Source organism: Pseudophryne corroboree, chromosome 3 (assembly GCF_028390025.1).
Source record: "Pseudophryne corroboree isolate aPseCor3 chromosome 3, aPseCor3.hap2, whole genome shotgun sequence".
Lineage (NCBI taxonomy): Eukaryota > Metazoa > Chordata > Amphibia > Anura > Myobatrachidae > Pseudophryne > Pseudophryne corroboree.
The window spans coordinates 796,758,893-796,781,009 of record NC_086446.1 but is presented as its reverse complement, the minus strand read 5'-3'; the positions used below and the strand labels follow the sequence as shown (position 1 = coordinate 796,781,009).

The 22,117-nt window shown below is 43.0% G+C and overlaps 1 protein-coding gene across 3 annotated transcripts in view; it reads left to right on the top strand.

The window, feature by feature from the left end:
• Positions 1-21,080, top strand: part of FAM131B (family with sequence similarity 131 member B) — a 115,362-nt gene extending 94,282 nt beyond the window's left edge. For all 3 annotated transcript variants that reach the window (XM_063962670.1, XM_063962671.1, XM_063962672.1), the window contains one exon: positions 766-21,080. In XM_063962670.1, coding sequence (XP_063818740.1) covers positions 766-1,148 — 383 coding nt within the window. In that variant the 3' untranslated portion in view covers positions 1,149-21,080. The remainder of the gene's footprint in view (positions 1-765) is intronic.
• The last annotated feature ends 1,037 nt before the right edge of the window (positions 21,081-22,117 follow it).

Sequence of the window (22,117 nt, the reverse complement as noted above, 5' to 3'; positions counted from 1 at the left end):
GACTTGATACTGTCCTTTGGTTTCCTGGTTGTGATATATGTAATAACGCTACAGGTAATAAGAATTATTATACTAACATTTCTCAGAGGTGCACATCTGCCTTATAAACATAACAGTCAACCATCAGTTACCTTCCAACTGCCTAAATTTCAGCAGCACATTCCTGATTTGTGGAGATTTAAAGGGTCGGGCTTTAAGCAGTAGTGGGTGTGACTTTGCCATTAAGGGTACATGATTGGAAAGTGGGTGTGAATGGGTGGTTTGAGGAGGGGCATGTGAGGGTATTTTGGTGTCCTGATCTTGGCCTAATCAATGTTTAGATCAAAAGTCACATTGTTTGCTATGATTTAGTGCAGACGTTATAAATAACCCTCCCTGTGTCTATTTGATTTGATATTTTGGTAGCTTTATACTGGCAGGGGCAGAACTGGGCATTGCCATAGCAAAATCTGCATAGGGTCCCGGCTATGCTATTGTAGTGTCAGGACATTCTTCAGATAGGGGCCATTTGTTTTGAGCGTGCACAGCCCGTGCTTAGCCATTTTCAGAGCAGAGTTGGGGCCTTGGGGAGGTGGGTTTCATTAACCAATGCAGGGCCAACACTGGCACCCATGGCTGTTCCACCCCTAATAGTTGATATTCCTGATGCCTAGACAAGAGTAGGTTAATTCAAACTTTAGCCAATTCAGTGTTTAACCTGTTATTTTTGTCTTTTCTTGTCATACCCTCTCTCTGCTCCTATATATACTTTCCCCCTGTCTACAGATAACCTTGCACAGACACATTCTGACTGCTGGCCCCATTCATATGTGTCACAAGGACTCTACTGTCTGGGCTCCTCCGAAGCATGGGCCAGCAGTGAGCAGTCGCTGACAGTGTCCCCGGCTCCGGTAGGAGTTGTTCCCCAGAACACTGGATCTGAGTTTGAAGAGAGACAACTTGAGAACATCTGTGAAATTGCCCCTCAAATACTGCACTCCAAAATATCCCCTTCAGAAGAAGATGACGCAGTCTACCACGACCTGCAGTCCCTCTCTCCGCCTCGCGAGGATGGTGAGAGCCCCCCGCACAGCCGGAAGGTGTCAGATGTTGCCACATCTGGGGTTCAATCTGGAGAGGAGGAGGAGGAACGAGAAGTGGAAAACTGAGTTACCGAAGGGGCACTTAGAGAAATGGGTACCAAGAAGAGGATGGCCGTGTTCGGTGTAAGATGCGATCCAGGGGGTCATTTATCAAAGTTTCCTCCAGGACCATTGGTAGCTGGGTGGGAAACGCAATTTGTCTTTAAAACAAATTATTTTGGTTGCTGTAAATCCCTCTGTGCTCCGTAAAAGTAGTTACACCGAGGGGTGCGCCCACCCTGTACATAGTGTCCGCTGTGTAACAGATGTAAGCGCCTCGCCCTTATATAGGGAGGAACTAAGTGCGCTGCTGCCACAAGACCCTCACGCAGGGTAGGCCGGCCTAATGCTGCCATCCTTCCTACACCCAACACACCAAAAAAAACTTTTTGGAACTTTTTGTTTCTTCTGTTAAACCCTTAATCCAGCACTAAATTCAGATGAACAGCTCCCGCCGGGTGATCTCATCCAGAGCCCTGTCCTGCTCAGTGGCGTAGACAGTCTGACTTCTTTCTTGTGGGTCAGTGGCGCACAACGTAAACCCAGCGTATTCCCGTATTCTCATTCCATAGAGTGCTGACGGCAGACTGAAGGACAGTGAAACGAAAGCACCACATTTAACAAAAGAAAAACTCCAATTGCTTTCAAAGGGATTCCTTTTCTCTGGTGGTGCCTTTGTCTTGCTGGCGTTCTGTGCTGGATCCAGTGGTGAGATCCAGTGGGTTCTGCCCGTCACAGCGGTTCAGGGAATAGGATTAAAACTAGTAAACACTGGATTCCCACAAAAAATAAAACCCACGGGGACTTTCTTGCCTCCTTTTTACAGCAAAATTATTTGATAGATGACCCCTAAAATGCGAGAGTACAAATCGGTGGGCACGAAGGAGACAAACAGATGTACGGCAAGAGACACACGGGCTGTGTGTGCGTCCCCGGAGCCTCCACACAGATGTCTTCCCTTTTGTCGGAGCGTTGGGGACCACCTTCCACCCCTCTGATCCCGTCTATAACAGATCCAAGACACAAGCTCCAACCATGCCCTCTCCCAGGGTGTTCCCAACTTGACAAGAGACATGCGCTGGTGTGGAAAGAATAGACTGCTCTGCTTGGGGAGGTCTCGCATGCCTTAAAGTGACCTCCCTAAAACCTCCTAAATCATTGCCAAAACCCCAGAAACTGTTATCTGCGTTCCTGCCAAAGACCCCAGAGCATTGCATCATTAACCCTCTCCCCTACAAAGGTCTAAAGGGCATTCTCTTCACCCTCTGGACACCTTTTCCCATGGGCCCCCTCCCAAAAATTGTATATTCACACAGGGCATTTACTGCATTCATGTTTCATATATGGAAATATTCCTTTGCAGAAATGCTCCAGATTAACCCCTTCCCTGCCTGTGTCAGCAGACCATTGCGCTACAAACAAGGTATGTTAAAAATAAATAAAAAAAAGCTAATTAATGCATTCCTTCCTTCTAGTACCGCAGACCTGCAGAGCATCGCAGCACTAATGATTATTCCCGCAGAGCATGCGGCCAATAGCACCGCTTATTTGCTGCGCCAGCAGACGCACATAGGGACTTATTTGCCCCGGAATTTCTAAGAGCTGCATAATAACCCCTGTAACCGGCAGAGCTTTTCAGGCTGTTGCACAAACTTGCAGTCACAGGTCCTTATCAGACTCATGACCTGTGATGTCAGTATCGTTCAGTTGTTGTCTCATTGCGCAAAGCAGTCGGCTGTTCCTTCCCATAGCAGTGTGCTCTGCAAAAGGCTTTACATTCTGGGCCCAGTGCTGTGCAAAGCGCCTCCTATGTTCAAGCGTTCTGAAAATGACTTCAATGTCTCCAAAATCTTTCATCTCTGATATGTGCACCCAATATTTTAATTTCTGTACACAACATGAGACAGCGTTTTCCTGGGAGAGCGTTACAGAGACTTAGGGGGTCATTCCGAGTTGATCGCTCACTAGCAGTTTTTAGCAGCCGTGCAAACGCATTGTCACCGCCCACCGGGGAGTGTATTTTAGCTTTGCAGAAGTGCGAACGCTTGTGCAGCAGAGCGCCTGAAAAATGGTTTTGTGCAAAACAAGACCAGCCCTGTAGTTACTCCTTGTGTGCGTTGATTCTAAGGACGGAGGGACGGCTTTTGACGTCACACACCCGCCCAATCGAACGACCCAGCCACGCCTGCGTTATTTCTGCCATGCCTGCGTTTTTCTAAGCACTCCCTGAAAACGGTCAGTTGACACCCAGAAACGCCCACTTTCTGTCAATCTCCTTGCGGCCGGCTGTGCGATTGGAATCGTCGCTAGAACCAGTGCAAAACCACAATGGACTTTGTACCCGTACGATGCGCGTGCGCATTGCGGAGCATGCGCGTGCGCATTGCGGAGCATACGCATGCGCAGATTAGCCGTTTTTTTCACTGATCGCTACGCAGCGAACAACGGCAGCTAGCGATCAACTCGGAATGACCCCCTTAATGATTGTTTTAATGCAGATTTTCAATAATGTCGTTCCTGCTGTAAATCGGGGACTTGCATAGGGCTTCCGCTCATTTTTAAAAGCACCTTAATTCCATTTGTAAAACTTTCTCGTATGTTTTATCTGTATCATTTTTATAGAAATAAGTTCATTTAACCATTTGTACGGAAAGGCTTACTGTGTACTGTACACGGGAAGACAGGTCTGCTGCTACAGCAGGTGACCGTCCATCTGACTTACCAAATTTGTTGTCACCTGCCCTGACCTTCCCTGCATGAAAGCTCCGGCCTCCACCTTCACCTGCATCCGCCCCAGCTAGGATTACGGCTGCAGCTAGGGTTACTTGTCAGCCGCTAGTTAGGGAGTAGCATGTTGGAAGGGTGTGGGGGGTAGGACTGACCAGTGGGGATCACTAGCTGCTGACTGCCTGTAAATATAAATATGCAATGAGAATAGGAAACAAACTGGTTTTCTGTCATTCACGTTCCCGCACACGAGACAAATGAGAAAGAAGCATAATAAGGTTAAAGTCCTTTAAAGCTAAGACAGTGCTAGTAGTCCCAACCCAGACCGCCGGTCACATAACTGCATCCCCCCCAATCTACTATTGCCTAAACTTGCTTTCATTTGGCTACCGAGTGCAGGCAAACACTGGTCCATGAGCCCTAGTCTCTCTCCATGCAACTGGGGTATATAAATATTGAAATTCTCTACATTTTAGAAAATAACTTTTTTTAACAATTCAATATTTTACTTGCAAAATTATAAACTTAGACATATAACCAGCGGTTGGCTGGTGGGGGGTGTGGGGGGGTGCACAGTGCACCGGTAGGCTCATATAAATATTTATACTGTAAATACGCAATCATCTCCCTATTTACTTATAGCGCTCATCTGCCATGTTTCCCTTATTGCATGTCAGTTTGGTCACACGCTATAATGACCGGTATTCAGCATAAGACAGATATTAATGGTCAGCTCCAGTGCATTAATCACTTATTACAGAGGCTGCACCAAGTCATACAACCATTGTGCTGCCGGGGCAGATTGTAAGCCCACATGCACACACTGCAGCGTCAGACACCTTCCACGCACACACCGCAGACGCACACAACACAATATTTGGGGGGAAATTGTAATCAGGTAGGATGATTGTTCTGTCTCTAAAATGTCCCCTTTTATGTTGGCTTATGATGATAGTCTGATATTCAGGCTCCGGTTCCTTTGCTGTCTGGTTTCTGCGCCCTGTGCCCGGAGGTGACACGTCTGGCTGGTTGTGTTCTGTCTCTGCCTTCTGCTGTGGGGAAGAGGCCTCAGTAGCCTGGAAATGACAGGATGGGAATGTCTCATTGTATCAGTTGTGCTGTACTGTAATGCCTGTGGGGGGGCGGGGGGGGGGCAGCGCACACGGGGGCAGCGCATCAGAGGCGGCGGTCCTCTCAGTGATCTTACTGGCATCAGATCAGCCATATAATACTGGTCCTGTATCATAGTCTTATACAATGCTTTTCCTGTGTTATATCAGTGATATATAATACCGGTCCTGTATCATAGTCTTATACAATGCTCGTCCTCTCAGCCTCCTGTGCTATATCAGTGATATATAATACCGGTCCTGTATCATAGTCTTATACAATGCTTTTCCTGTGTTATATCAGTGATATATAATACCGGTCCTGTATCATAGTCTTATACAATGCTTTTCCTGTGTTATATCAGTGATATATAATACCGGTCCTGTATCATAGTCTTATACAATGCTTTTCCTGTGTTATATCAGTGATATATAATACCGGTCCTGTATCATAGTCTTATACAATGCTTTTCCTGTGTTATATCAGTGATATATAATACCGGTCCTGTATCATAGTCTTATACAATGCTTTTCCTGTGTTATATCAGTGATATATAATACCGGTCCTGTATCATAGTCTTATACAATGCTTGTCCTACATACTCTCTGTGTCCTGTATTATATCAGACAGTGATATATAATACCGGTCCTGTATAATAGTCTTATACAATGCTCATCCTCTCAGCGTCCTGTGCTATATCAGTGATATATAATTCTGGTCCTGTATCATAGTCTTATACAATGCTTGTCCTACATACTCTCTGTGTCCTGTATTATATCAGTGATATATAATACCGGTCCTGTATCATAGTCTTATACAATGCTCGTCCTCTCAGCGTCCTGTGCTATATCAGTGATATATAATTCCGGTCCTGTATCATAGTCTTATACAATGCTAGTCCTACATACTCTCTGTGTCCTGTATTACATTAGTGATATATAACACCAGCGCTGTGTGATGCCAGTGATATAAAACACTATATTACCCCTATATGATATCAGTGATATATAATACTGAACCTGTATAATATCAGTGAAACCCTTTACGATGTTGTGAAATCAGGACGACCGTATAATAGCAGAGATATCTAATACCTCTTCTGTATGCTGGTGCTGTGTGTGATTCACATTCGCCTACATTTGAAAAACCATTTTAGGGAGATTGTGAAAGTGACACCTTTCGGCACAGGGTGTGTACTGCTACATCCAAATGTGAATGAGCCCCAAAGCAGTAAAGGTGCATACACACCGAGCGATTTTCACCCCTGTACCATCACACAATAAGCACTGTATGTAATACCGTGTACAGTATATACTATATATGTATGTATGTATGTATGAGGATACAATAATAATAATGAGACCAACTAGTAAGCACACAGCATATTTGTAATTCTAGATAGGCAAATTACTTGGTTTGCACTTATTGGTATCATCTGCTATCGGTAACATATTGATCTATTAAGTTAATTACACAATATCGAAGCCTAAATGTAAGTCTTACATATTAGTCCTAGCTGGTAAATCTTTGGCGTGCCTCTCATGACTGTTCGGCGTGCCGTGTCTGGCGCACGTGCCGAGGGTTGCTGGCACTTGATGTAGACTAAGAGTAGTTATTAATTCATCAGGGATCATTAATATCAGCTGTTTGTTACATGGAGCCTCTGCGGCTCATCAGTAACGCGTGACGTGCGCACTGTATCATTTCAGCGAATACGTCATATTGTCTGTGAGTAATGTAAATATTTTATGATATTACTTGTATATAGCAAGAATAGATAATATCGATGGTATAATATATCAATAGTGTAAGATGTGACTGTGCATAATATTGGTACTGTATATGTCTGGACTTGTAATAATATTAGCAGTATACGGTATATTATATAAACTGTGTTATAATTTATTGTCAGTACGATAGGCCGTATTTATCAACTGTCAGGTTTTAGACCTGATAATTATAATTTCTTATCGCTGCTCGTTGCGGAAATAAAAAATTATAGATCGGCCGGATTTACCAAAAATCACTTCCAGGGACCGGGACCCCTGCAAAATGTATTAGGCTGTGTATAATATCTGCACTGTACTACAGAAGACGTGTCCCCGGGCGGATCACAGTGGTGTCAGCAATCGCCTTAAGCCCCACCATGTTAAAGGATTATCTCTTAAATTGTCTGCGGGAAATGTCATGTTGTACTTACAGCTTGTAACCAGCCAGGGTGTCGGCTGGGCAGGAAGCTGCCTGGACTGTTTCTATAGCGTGATCTCATATACACAGAAGCTCATTCCGCTCATCCATTCAGCATATAAAGCAGAGATGTGCGCCGACCCCGTGTTTTGTTTTTGTTTTCTGGTTTTTAAAAACCACTCTCACATGTTTTGGTTTTCGTTTTGGAGCTGAATTTTTTGTTAAAAAAAATTGCTAAAAAAACAGCTATAATTTGGGCCTGTTTTTTGTTCCTATGGAATTATTAACTACAATAACATTCATTTCCAGTAATTTCCAGTCAAATTGGACCAGCTGACAGCTCACAATATTGTCCACCAATATTGGCCAAAGGCTGGCTCACTAAACTAGGCAGCAGAACAGCGGCACAAACACACGGCAGTTACTTTAAGAATATAGTACAGCTATGAAGCATTGCGGCACAGCAGTGGCAGTTTAATAAACTATTCCACCCCATAGAAAAGTAGAAGCCCCAGGGCAGTGCAGATAAATGGAGGTGCAGTATGTATAGTGGCAGATAGGTAAAACATTGATCGATTCATTGTTTCATTAATTGATTGAAATTGATTAATTTATTGATTCATTTAGAAAATTGAAAAGAAAATCACAACTATCTGTTTTGCAGCAACGGAGAAGAGGAAAGGCCACACAATTATGTTAATAGCTAAGGATTCCTGACAAGCGTTGAAAAAGAAGCCACAAAAATTAATAGCTGCACTGCAGAGCTGCAAACTCCAATCAGCCTGTTTTACACTAAAAACCATTAGGAGGCTGACCTGCTGACCATACAGTCCCCACCCGCTCCTTCCTAATTGTGTAACACACTCCTGTTGTACATTTATGAGGTGCACTAGAGAGTCTGAGTATAAGGGATAATACCATGTTGTTCCTCTTAAATCTAGTCAAGTAATGCAAATTGAATTGTCATTGGGCGTTCCCACCTGCCATAATGCTTTATTAAACCATAAACCAAGCACCTCAGTGACAAGGACCCACACTTTTGTGGCTGAAGTGCTTGGTTTGTTTTGTGACCCCACAAAACAATTTTTTGGAAGGACTACCTCCGATCACTAATGAGGCGGTTGATGATGAGGGTGTTGGTTGTGGAGAGCATGTGCTGGCTCAAACTGCTGGTAGCTGATACTGGACTGCTTTTTATTATTTTACAAATTATATTTTTTTTGACAAATAACTTGCATGAACATGCTGAAAATGACGTAGCATGGAGGAGGTGCCTAGATGGTTAATGTCCCTACCTCTACTAAGTTTGGCCTCACAAATGGACCAGATGCCTTCTCCAGTGTTGTCAGGATTTGGGTAAAAATAATTCCACACACAAAAGGTGTCTTTTTTTTGTTTTATGACCATGCATAATAATGGCTTTCTTTTTATCACGGGCAAGAACTGCTGCTACTGGTGGCTGACTTACATCCTTGACACAAACATCTTCATCATCAACATCCTCAGTATCAGATATGCAAATATCCTACTCATCTTGTTGCACTTACACTCTAGCATCCTCAATTTCTGTTTCACCAAATTTACTGCTCATCCCCACATATGCAGAGTGTGCACAAATGGTGGATGGATGCTTCTCTACAAGTACAGTGTCAGAAATGTCTGAGTCACACATTGCTGACGTGGACACTGCCTAGACTCTCTTCTCCATACAGTTTGTTTTTTTGCCTAATGCTGGGTACACACTAGGTGATATGTCGTCTGATCCAGCAGATTGGACAACATATTCACATCGCCCAGTGTGTACTCACTATTGCATGCTCCTGTGCATCGTTCATTGTGTTTCCTGATCGAAGTTATCGGCAGGGACACAATGCTCCTGGATGTGGCCACTGAACGAAATAGCCTCGTTCATACGCTATAGTATTTAGTGGGAATGACTGACCAACATATTGTTCCATCAGTCGTGCCATCATCCACGATCCAGAATCTTCCAGTGTGCTGTGTACCCAGCTTTAGTGTTCTTCTGTGTTTTTTGAGCACTGACTTGTCTGTCTCAGGCTCAGAGCGAGAAGGTGTTGCATCATCATATGAGGTTACAGATGAAGATGCCTGACACTGTTTGGCCGTGGCTTTCCCAATAAGCATTATTCTAGTGCATAAAACAGCAGTAGCAATAGCAGGACCACCACTCGCAAACAAAGCTGTGTATCGCATGTTGGCAATTTTACATGTTTTGGCAGTAAATGTTACCTTTATTATTGGAGGTAATGTTTTCTTTAACATTATGAAATATTTAGATTTCAGGTGCCCTTTCTTACATTTTGTGTCACCTTTAGTAGATATTGAAGCACTATCATGATGACTGGCAACAGCTTCAGTACTAGTAGTGGGTTGCTACTCCTGCTCTTTTATCAACTGATCCATAGCCATATTTTTCTTTTCTTTTTTACACACTTTGCTGCAACGTACTGCGCTTATAGTAATGGTGGCATACTGGCACCCAATGAACGTTATTTTGGCAGTTTTATTTTAGTTTATTTAACGGCCCTTCACAGTCTGCAACAGCCACAGTAATACTTGCACCCCACAGCCCTTCACTGACACTGGGGGGGTATCCAATTACATGTGGTCAATGACCGCGGGTAATTGTTTCGCAGGGGGCTATCCTATTAGTCCCGATGCGGCGGGCTCCTCCCCTCAATGCTGGCACTTATCGCGAATTCTGCTTTGAGTGCCTCAGGCACCCAATGCATAATTAGCAATAAGCAGCTGCCGGAGCCGCAATAACACATGGGATCGGGGACTCATCCCTGATTCCATGTCTTTTCGCACGATCGCTGGTCCATTTTCAATCAATGAAACCGGTCTGTAATAGGATACCGTGGTAATGACCAACGGTCATTAATTACGATATCCGCTTATTTCCCCTCAGCTGGACTGATGTTTTGCCTCATTTTGGAATCCGAGCATGGCGAGAGATCCCAAGCTCGGGCTCGGAAGAACTCAGATATGCAAAATTCTACTGGGTTCAGCTTTCAGAAAACCAAACTCGCACATCTCTAATATAAAGGCTTCTAAGGCCTCACAGCCCTTTAGGAACAGCGGTGTTAGGTGTCAGTGATGTATTTGCTCCATTGAAACTAAAATTAATAATTCTCATTTAAAAGGTAATCAATGTTAATTTAGCTTTGTCTGTTTTCCTTATAATCAGATACTACTGTATGATATAAGCTGTGTAACATGCCGGTACTATGACACAAAGGGCCTGACGCGACGTTGTTCACAAATTGGCCATAATTTCAGCTAAAACTAAATCTGCGGGTATTAATGTTGTATCTAGGCTGCTATGCTGAGGGCTAGGGAAGACGTATGCTGGCTTGTTCTCGCAGAATGCCAGGAATGAGTCATATACATTTACGCCCATGTTTTTCACTTTTATTGCGCTTGCAAAATGCGCATTCGCTATTATGCATTAATAACGCTGCAGAAGCCCCTGTAATACAGCAGAAACAGCTCCAAGGCTCATGTGCGAAAATACTAACAAAAGCAAAGACGGAAGCACCTATCATTGTCTGGTCTGTGATGCAATGGCAATCAGCCAATCAGAAGCAGCTTCCTAGAGCTGGCAGTCGCCATCATGTGAGATTTGCATCTATCACAGCTCTCACAGGCGTATAAGCGTTGGCGTCCCGGCCTACGGCTATTCAGGCTTCATGCACCTGGACTATGTAATGACGCCCCTTCCCTTCCTCCCGTCCAGGCGCAGGCGACTATAAGGGCCAGAATAATACAAGTCTGCGTGGGTGTCCTAGCTGGGCACACGCTGAGCAATTTCACACACTATACCGGCGAAACTGGAATCAGTCCCACATTGTTTCATGATATCAGTGCAGGGGCAACGTAACAACATTGCAGGCCATGGCCTCCCACACACCCGTTGTGCCGTCTCTCCACGTGCTTCCATACAGTGATTGACTGACAGCACTCTGATTGGTAGATAGCTCCAGCCATCCTCCAATCAGCATCATGACAGCCATTCACTGGCTGCAGGGTGGGAGATGGGTAGAGAATTCTGCCTGGCCACTCTGATTGTGTGACCACCACCCGCCTTTGCTCGGAGGACCCTAGAATTGTGGTGCCCTGGGCAGCTGCACCGTGTGCCTATATGTTAAGATGGCCCTGTATAAGTGTATATATGATATAAGATGTGTATAATATTAGTACAGTATGATATAAGCTGTGTATACAGTATGTAGTGCTATTGTGCTGTATATCATATAGCAGTTTATATTATCAGTACTATATGATATCAGCTGTGTATAATATTAGTACAGTATGACATAAGCTGTTTATAATATTATTAGCACAGTATGACATATGCTGTATATATTTAGGGCTACTGTATATTTTATGGCAATTTATATTATCAGTACTATATAATATAAACAGTATATAATAGTACAGTATGATATAAGCTGTGTATATGTAGTGCTCTTGTGCTGTATATGATATAGCAGTTTATATTATCAGTACTATATGTTATAAGCTTTGTATACCATTAGTACTATGTGATAAAAGCCATGTCTATTACTGGTATTAAAGCGTACAGTATTGCAAGTTATATTAGTAAACAGAAGTTACAAAACAAATGTTATTATATGTTGTATGTTCTTTTATTAGAATGTATCACTACTGTGCAGTATAACTGTGTATAATATCAGCTGTACTGGATATTATGTAAGATATTGGTCTTTTATGATATAAGCTGTATAATATCAGCACTGTATTAAATAAGCTCTATATATTATCAGTTCTGTATGATATAAGATGTTAAGTTTACTATATGATATAAGTTTACTATATGATATATGTTGTGTATAGTTTCTTTTAGTACTGTATGTTATAATAAGTAGAGATGTGCGGCGGGCACTTTTCGTGTTTTGGTTTTGGTTCTAATTCCATTTTCATGTTTTGGTTTTGGCTTGGTTTTGCCAAAACCACCCTTTCGGGTTTTGGTTTTGGATCTGGATGATTTTAAAAAACAAAGAAACATAAAAACAGCGAAAATCACAGAATGTGGGGTTAGTTTGCTCCTACAGTATTATTAACCTCAAAAACAATCATTTCCACTAATTTCCAGTCTATTCTGAACACCTCACACCTCACAATATTGTTTATAGGCCTAAAAGTTGCACCGAGGTCACTGTATGACTAAGCTAAGCGACACAAGTGTGCGGCACAAACACCTGGCCCATCTAGGAGTGGCACTGCAGTGTCAGACAGGATGGCAGATTTATAAAATAGGCCCCAAACAGCACATGATGCAAAGAAGAAAAAGAGGTGCAATGAGGTAGCTGGATGGCCAAGCTAAGCGACACAAGTGTGCGGCACAAACACCTGACCCATCTAGGAGTGGCACTGCAGTTACAGACAGGATGGCACTTAAAAAAACTAGTCTCCAAACAGCACATGATGCAAAGAAGAAAAAGAGGTGCAAGATGGAATTGTCCTTGGGCCCTCCCACCCACCCTTATGTTGTATAAACAGGACATGCACACTTTAACAAACCCATCTTTTCAGCGACAGGGTCTGCCACACGACTGTATCTGAAATTACTGGTTTGTTTGGGCCCCCACCAAAAAAGAAGGAATCAATCTCTCCTTGCGCAAACTGTCTCTACAGAGGCAAGATGTCCACCTCATCATCATCCTCCGATTCCTCACCCCTTTCACCGTGTACATCCTCCTCACTGAGTATTAATTCGTCCCCACTGGAATCCACCATCACAGGTCCCTGCGTACTTTCTGTAGGCAATTGCTGGTAAAGGTCTTCCCGGGGGACTTTATAATTAATTTTGATGAACATCATCTTCTCCACATTTTGTGGAAGTAACCTCCTACGCCGATTGCTGACAAGGTTACCGGCTGCACTAAACACTCTTTCGGAGTACACACTGGAGGGGGGGCAACTTAGGTAAAATAAAGCCAGTTTGTACAAGGGCCTCCAAATTACCTCTTTTTCCTGCCAGTATACGTACGGACTGTCTGACATGCCTACTTGGACGCTGTCACTCATATAATCCTCCACCATTCTTTCAATGGTGACAGAATCATATGCAGTGACAGTAGACATGTCAGTAATCGTTGGCAGGTCCTTCAGTCCGGACCAGATGTCAGCTTTCGCTCCTGACACTCCTGCATCACCACCGGCGGGTGGGCTAGGAAATCTTATACTTTTCCTTACAGCCCCAGTGGCGGGAGAAATTGAAGGAGGAGCTGTTGACGGGTCACGTTCCGCTTGAGTTGACAATTTACTAACCAGCAGGTCTTTGCACCTCTGCACACTTGTGTCTGATGGAAAGAGAGATACAACGTAGGCTTTAAACCTAGGATCGAGTACGGTGGCCAAAATGTAGTGCTCTGATTTCAACAGATTGACCACCCTTGAATCCTGGCAAAGCGAATGAAGGGCTCCATCCACAAGTCCCACATACTTTGCGGAATCGCTCCGTCTTAGCTCCTCCTTCAATTTATCCAGCTGCTTCTGCAAAAGCCTGATGAGGGGAATGACCTGACTCAGGCTGGCAGTGTCTGAACTGACTTCACGTGTGGCAAGTTCAAAGGGTTGCAGAACCTTGCACAAGATGGAAATCATTCTCCACTGCGCTTGAGTCAGGTGCATTCCCCCTCCTTTGCCTATATCGTAGGTGGATGTATAGGCTTGAATGGCCTTTTGCTGCTCCTCCATCCTCTGAAGCATATAGAGTGTTGAATTCCACCTCATTACACCTCTTGCTTCAGTTGATGGTGGGGCAGGTTCAGGAGTGTTTGCTGGCGCTCCAGTCTTCGGCACGCGGTGGCAGAATGCCGAAAGTGGCCTGCAATTTTTCGGGCCACCGACAGCATCTCCTGCACGCCCCTCTCATTTTTCAAAAAATTCTGCACCACCAAATTAATTGCATGTGCAAAACATGGGACAAGCTGGAATTTGCCCATATGTATTGCACGCACAATATTGGTGGCGTTGTCCGATGTCACAAATCCCCAGGAGAGTCCAATTGGGGTAAGCCATTCTGCGATGATCTTCCTCAGTTTCCGTAAGAGGTTGTCAGCTGTGTGCCTCTTATGGAAAGCGGTGATACATAGCGTAGCCTGCCTCGGAATGAGTTGACGTTTGCAATATGCTGCTACTGGTGCCGCTGCGGGAGGCCATACATCTACCCAGTGGGCTGTTACAGTCATATAGTCCTTAGTCTGCCCTGTTCCACTTGTCCACATATCCGTGGTTAAGTGGACACTGGATACAACCGCATTTTGTAGGACACTGGTGACTCTTTTTCTGACGTCTGTGTGCATTCTCGGTATCGACTACCTAGAGAAGTGGAACCTAGATGGGATTTGATACCGGGAACACACTATCTTCATCAAATCTCTAAGTACCACTGAACTAATGGTGGATACTGGATGCACCTCTAACACCAACATAGCTGTCGAGTCCTCAGTTATCCGCTTTGCAGCAGGATGACTGCTGTGATATTTCATCTTCCTCGCAAAGGACTGTTGGACAGTGAATTGCTTACTGGAAGAGGTACAAGTGGTCTTCCGACTTCCCCTCTGGGATGACGATCGACTCCCAGCAACAACAACAGCAGCATCGGCAGCAACAGCAGGCGTTACACTCAAGGATCCTATGGAGGAATCCCGGTTAGGAGAGGACTCCTCAGTCTTGACAGTGACATGGCCTGCAGGACTACTGACGTTCCTGACTGAGGAGGAAGTCTCCTCAGACAATTTAAATTTATTTTTTTGGTTCTTTTTACTGAACTTTGGCTTTTTGGATTTTACATGCCCTCTACTATCACATTGGGCATCGGCCTTGGCAGACGACGTTGATGGCATTTCATCGTCTATGTCATGGCTAGTGGCAGCAGCTTCAGCACTAGGAGGAAGTGGTTGTTCTTGATCTTTCCCTATTTTCTCCTCAAAATTTTTGTTCTCCATTATTTTTTGGGAGTTATATGAGACAATATGCGGCACAGGAATGACTGGAATGACTGATGAGACAGGACACTACCACTGGTCTGATGCAGCACAACACAATAACACTGTAAGGGCCTTGTGGTTGTTGTTGTTGTTATTATTATTATATGGCAGCAGTGGACATATAGCAGCAGCGTATATCGTCACTGGAATGACTGATGAGACAGGACACTACCACTGGTCTGATGCAGCACAACAGGTTGTTGTTATAATTGTTATACTGCAGCAGTGGATATATAACAGCAGCGTATATCATCACTGGAATTACTGATGACACAGGACACTACTACTGGTCTGCACAACACAGCACCACTTTATACAGCTACACTGGATATATGGCAGCAGAGGACACCAACACTGTGACTGGCTGGACTGATGCAGCATAACAATTCACTGACTACACTGGACTGGACTGAGCAGCACAACACAACACAAGACTCGCCACCCCACTTTCCCGCCCCAACACACAGACACGTCCTCTCTATACACTCTCCGAGACTGGAGTAAAAATGGCGGCGACGCGCAGCTCCTTATATGGAATCCAAATCCCGCGAGAATCCGACAGCGGGATGATGACGTTTTGCCGCATTCGGGTTTCCGAGTCAGGCGGGAAAACCCGAGCCGTCTCAGATCCGGACTTGGAAGGCAAAGTTCGGTAGGGTTCGGTTCTCAGAGAACCGAACCCGCTCATCTCTAATAATAAGCTGTATCATTATTGTATTATATAAGCCGGATACCTGTACTGTATGATATACGCTGTGTATATTATCAGCACTATACAGTATGATATATCTTGTGTATATAATTTTACTACTATATGATATAAGTGTGTGTGATACTGATATTAGTATTGTTTAATAAAAGTATACTGTTCGACATTGTGCATAATATCAGTACTGTATGATATAAGCTGTGTATTATACCATTATTTTATTATATAAGTATATTGTATGACATACATTGTGTATAATAGCAATAATGTATAATAGAGCTGTGTATTATACCACTGCTGTATAATATAAGGTACTGTATGACATACATTGTGTATAATAGCAATACTGTATGATATAAGCTGTGTATTATACCAGTGCTGTATAATATAAGCCAGATGTCTTTATGGTATGATATATACTGTGATTACTATCAGCTCTGTATGATATACATTATATATAATATCAGTACTGTATGATATAAACTGTGTATTATACCACTGCTGTATAATATAAGGGTACTGCATGATATACATTGTGTATAATATCGGTACTGTATGATATACGCATGTGTATTATACCAGTGCTATATAATATAAGGGTACTGTATGATATATATTGTGTATAATATCAGTACTATATGATGTAAGCTGTGTGATATACCACTGCTGTATAATATAAGGGTGCTGTATGATATACATTGTGTACAATATCAGTACTGTGTGATATAAGCATGTGTGATATACCAGTGCTGTATAATATAAGTGTACTGTATGATATACATTTGTGTATAATATCAATACTGTATGATACACATTATGTATAATATAAGGGTACTGTATGATATACATTGTGTATAATATCAGTACTGTATGATATACATTGTGTATAATATAAGGGTATTGTATGATATACATTGTGTATAATATCAGTACTGTATGATATAAGCTGTGTATTATAACACTGCTGTATAATATAAGGGTACTGTATGATATACATTGTGTATAATATCAGTACTGTATGCTATAAGCATGTGTGATATACCAGTGCTGTATAATATAAGGGTACAGTATGATATACATTGTGTATAATATCAATACTGTATGATATACATTGTGTATAATATCAGTACTGTATGATATAAGCATGTGTGATATACCAGTGCTGTATAATATAAGGGTACAGTATGATATACATTGCGTATAATATCAGTACTGTATGATATACATTATGTATAATATCAGTACTGTATGATATAAGCTGTGTATTATACCAGTGCTGTACAATATAAGGGTGCTGTATGATATACATTGTGTATAAAATCAGTACTGTATGATATACATTGTGTATAATATCAATACTGTATGATATAAGCTGTGTATTATACCAGTGCTGTATAATATAAGGGTACTGTATGATATACTGTACATTGTGTATAATATCAGTACTGTATGATATAAGCATGTGTGATATACCAGTGCTGTATAATAATATAAGTGTGCTGTATGATATACATTGTGTATAATATCAGTACTGTATGATATAAACTGTGTATTATAACACTGCTGTATAATATAAGGGTACTGTATGATATACATTGTGTATAATATCAGTACTGTATGATATAAGCATGTGTGATATACCAGTGCTGTATAATATAAGGGTACTGTATGATATACATTGTGTATAATATCAGTACTGTATGATGTAAGCTGTGTATTATACCAGTGCTGTATAATATAAGGGTACTGTATGATATACATTGTGTATAATATCAGTACTGTATGATATAAGCATGTGTGATATACCAGTGCTGTATAATATAAGGGTACTCTATGATATACATTGTGTATAATATCAGTACTGTATGATATAAGCATGTGTGATATCCCACTGCTGTATAATATAAGTGTGCTGTATGATATACATTGTGTATAATATCAGTACTGTATGATGTAAGCTGTGTATTATTTCAGTGCTATGTAAGTATATATTAGTAGTGTATAAAACAAGTATACTTATGACATACATTGTGTATAATATAAGGGTACTGTATGATATACATTGTGTATAATATCAGTACTGTATAATATCCTGCAAGTGTACTTATAATATCTCTTCCTTGTTGTATATAATATCAGTAGAATGTGATATAGACATGTATAATATCTACATGTATGTACTGTACATGACAAGTATATGGAGATATGTGTCGCTTGCAACACAGGGATGACACTCCCCCCATTATATAAAACACCCACCATTACTGCCCCCATCCCTCCAGCAAACGGTCGCAGCACGTTACTCATAGCGTAATGGGTTAGCATTACAGTACGCATTAGGGGTAGCGTCCAGTTTGGGGTTAACATTTGTTTTAGGGCAGAGTTATGTAAAAAAAGACATTCATTACATTCCAATAAAGTTGACATTACAGCGGTTTCGGTATAGCTACTTCCGCCATCACGAACTCGTCTACATGTTCAACGTCAGCATTACTACTATGTCCACATCCTAATGTCGACCCAATGAACGTCAGGCACAATGTACTACACACTTAGACGCGATCACTTAGCAATAACCTGCTTACTTTATTTATTACCGTAATGGCCGATCCTCAGACCTGATACCTGGCCGATAGATGGGAGCTGGACCGACAAACCCATGATGGTTTCAGCTCCAGCCCGCCTGTACCACACTGTCACCTAGATAACACCATAGTGTGCAATGTCAGTCTTACACGCTCCGGTTATTAGGAATGATAATTGCTGCCGTATTGTTGCCTGCTGTTAGCTCAGTATAAGATCTCTGCTGTTTATTGTCTCTGCGCCGTCATACAATCCCACCTATAACCCCCCAATGGCTCACTTAGATTAGCAGATACTGTAGGTGAGAAAACCCCATTTATATAAATGTGCATCCAACGCCGCATGATACAGTATCTGTGACACATAATGACAGTCACTCAGGCTGTGGCCACCGTCTCACAGGAATGCTTTGCGCGGCTGAATGGATTAATTTTATAATCTATGCAACAATGAATCACGCTCGTTTCACCCTGTACCAATATAAGATGACAGCGAAACGATATGTTACAGCCGGAGGAAAAGCGCAGAACGCGGTGCCCCTGTCACGTCTCCCCAGTGCAGTAATTCTGCCCAACGTGTTATATATAGATGTCCTGTACGTTATGTTCTCTGGGCCTAAATCACGTCTGTACGCAGATGGAATTGCGATTGCGATTCTCTAGGCTACGGAGCTGCTAATGTCACTTCCTGTCAATCGCTTCTCTGTGAAATCTTCATGGGAGCAGAATCGCTGCGACACCCTGGCGCATACACATTGCGATCACAGCAGTGTGCCGATAATCCGTTGCATGAACATTGGCCATTGAGATAAATGGATGATGCTAACAGGTGCATCTTACATGACGCTTTTCTGCATCTTCTTCTAGAATAACTCGCTATTGATAAATAAAGGTGAATAATTGCCGCAGCTCCTCTTCCCCTATTCTCCAGGTCTCTGCGAAGATTATCAGGCTTGCTGCTTCTGATTGGCTGAATGCGCAAGATCCCGCCTGTTCATTTCAATATTATGATACTGTTGATGTTGCGATCCAGTCATGTTGTTACTTGTTACAGTGATATTTGCAATCAGTCAGCCGCAATATGTGCATTTTAATTTTTGAAAGCGGATACATTTCGTGAACTTGGCGTTTTTAGGTGTAATGTGACTTTATGCATCATTAATAACACTGTACTATATGTAGCATATAATGTATACTTTGTGCACTATGACTTTAGCACTTACTACTACCACCAGGGCTGAAGCGGGGCTCTAACCCACACTGATATGACCCCAATGTAATGACATCATGATGAGGGGGTGGAGCCACTGGGACAGGGCTGAAGAAGAGCGCCAGAGCATTCTAAGGACTGTTCTAGACTCCGGTTGCTGGACAGCTGCTCTGAAAAGGAACTGGCCTCCGGGAGCTAACGTCATCTGAAGATGGCATCAGGTCCTGCACGCAAACTCTGAAAACTTTCAGGGTGATGAATATCATGTGCAAAGGTCCTGAACAGCTTACGGAATAGGCGCTTATACTACTGTCCTCTCCAGGAGTAAACCAGCCACACATACTGTACAATAACCGTATACAGCTGGAGGCATGTTGTATATACTGTATGCTCTGCTCTGCAAAGTTACGAATAATGCACATTTTTTGTACTTTCAAATTAACACTCAAATTCCGAGCAGCTCATCAGGAGACCCTGGACATTGTAGACCCTGGACATTGTTGACCCTGGGCATTGTAGACCCTGGACATTGTAGACCCTGGACATTGTACAGGATACGCCGGCGTTAAATAAGTAACTGTTAGTAATAAAACCCTCCGGCAACAGAGGCGTCTCTCCGCTGTAAGACGCGGGAGGAACCGATGAGATCTTCACCCCGCTTATCTGAGATAAGGAATCCCAGTGAAAGCACATGGAGTTTTTTCCTTTGTACGCTGGTTCCTCCCGGGCTTTACAGCTGACGGGTACATAGGACAATTTCTGCCTGTTGCCGGTCCGCGTGCTGCGATGCTCTGCTGAGGTCTAATGATACGAAGGGACTCTGCAATGCTCTGCAGGCATATTAGTCTTTCCCCCATGTTCATCGGTGGCTCTAGAGGAACAATGCTCTGCAAATGATTGCTTGTGGAATCCATCCATCGTGTAACTATCTGCCAAGTTCTTACTGTACTGAGTGTGGTAATGCTCCATCCAGTGTACCCGTGGGCATGACCATCTGCAGATGTCTTCCTGGCTGCGATGCTCTGCAGGGTTCCACGGCAGAGACAATTCATGTGTTCCTTTTTCCACGCGGAATGTCTTTCTGTCTTTTTTTTCTTTGTATTATTATTTAACTTTTATATTTTGTTTGTATTTATTTTGCATTGTGCTTCTTTGGGCTCTCCTCTTTTATAAATATATATGATATGTATGTACAGTATACACACACACACACACACACACACACACACACATATATATATATATACACACACACACACATAGTATATATAAATATATATGTATATACATACATAGGTACACACACGCACGCAGGAGTACATATATACTGGGTGACTCTCGGACAGACAGCATGCGGGAGGGTGCACGGAATAAAGCCTGGAGAAGTGACAATTGTGTGTCGTGCCTTATTGCCCCTCTAGATGTATAATGCGCATAGCTGGGAAATTATCACTCGGAGGACTCAGCAGTGATCACTTGGGGGGGGATGGGTCATCGTGTACGGGGTAAAGGGTGACTGCACTATAAGCAGACCCTCCAACATGACCCGCCCCACTAGGTACAAAATGCTCTGTTTCTGGACTTCCCTCTTAATGTATTATTGCCATCACCTGTGAAGAAACGGCTTTCTTATCATTTAACTAGTACAACACAGGTGATGGAAATCATAAATTAAGAGGGAAGTCCAGGAACAGAGCATTTTGTACCTAGTGGGGCGGGTCATGTTGGAGGGTCTGTATAAGTGTTTCATTTAAGTTTTGGGTGGAACCAAACTACCAAGTTATTCTTACGTGGGATGATATGGTGTTTCCCCAACCCAGTGTACGGATCAACACTGGAAGCCCATCATCCGATACTGGACGGGCTTGAGGCATGGAATCTGGCGATGCACTGATTGCTTACGGTTGGTTCTATATCGGAGTGGGAGAAGGGACCTTCTGACGTACCTGGGGGAGGAGACACGTCACCAGGGGGAGGAGCTACGGCCGAACAGGGTACCCGAAAAGTTCGCTCGCCACTCTTCGGGCTCGGTGGCTCGCTCCGCTTCGCTCGCCACCTGATTACTAAAGGTAATAGTTGGTGGCGTGGATAGGAGAGCAACTGTCCCGCTGGCCTAGTTCCTCCCCCTTGTGTCGTGGCTCCTCCCCCTTACGGAAAAGGTCCCTTAGGCCACTTGGACCTAGCATCAACCGATTGGCTTACCGCACCTTCACATCAATGGTTCCGCGTCTGCACACACAGCATGGTTTGCGCATGCGCAAGAAGTCATGTGGTCTAACCCGCAAGGCAGCTCCCAGGAAGAATACAATGGTCTCAAATAGGGGCCCGTTTATCAAAAATTACTTCCACGCCATTTGATAGGGGTAAAAATCAAACATGCCACTGAATGAAGAAAGCGCTAACAATGGTGAGGGGGAGTTGATGGTTGC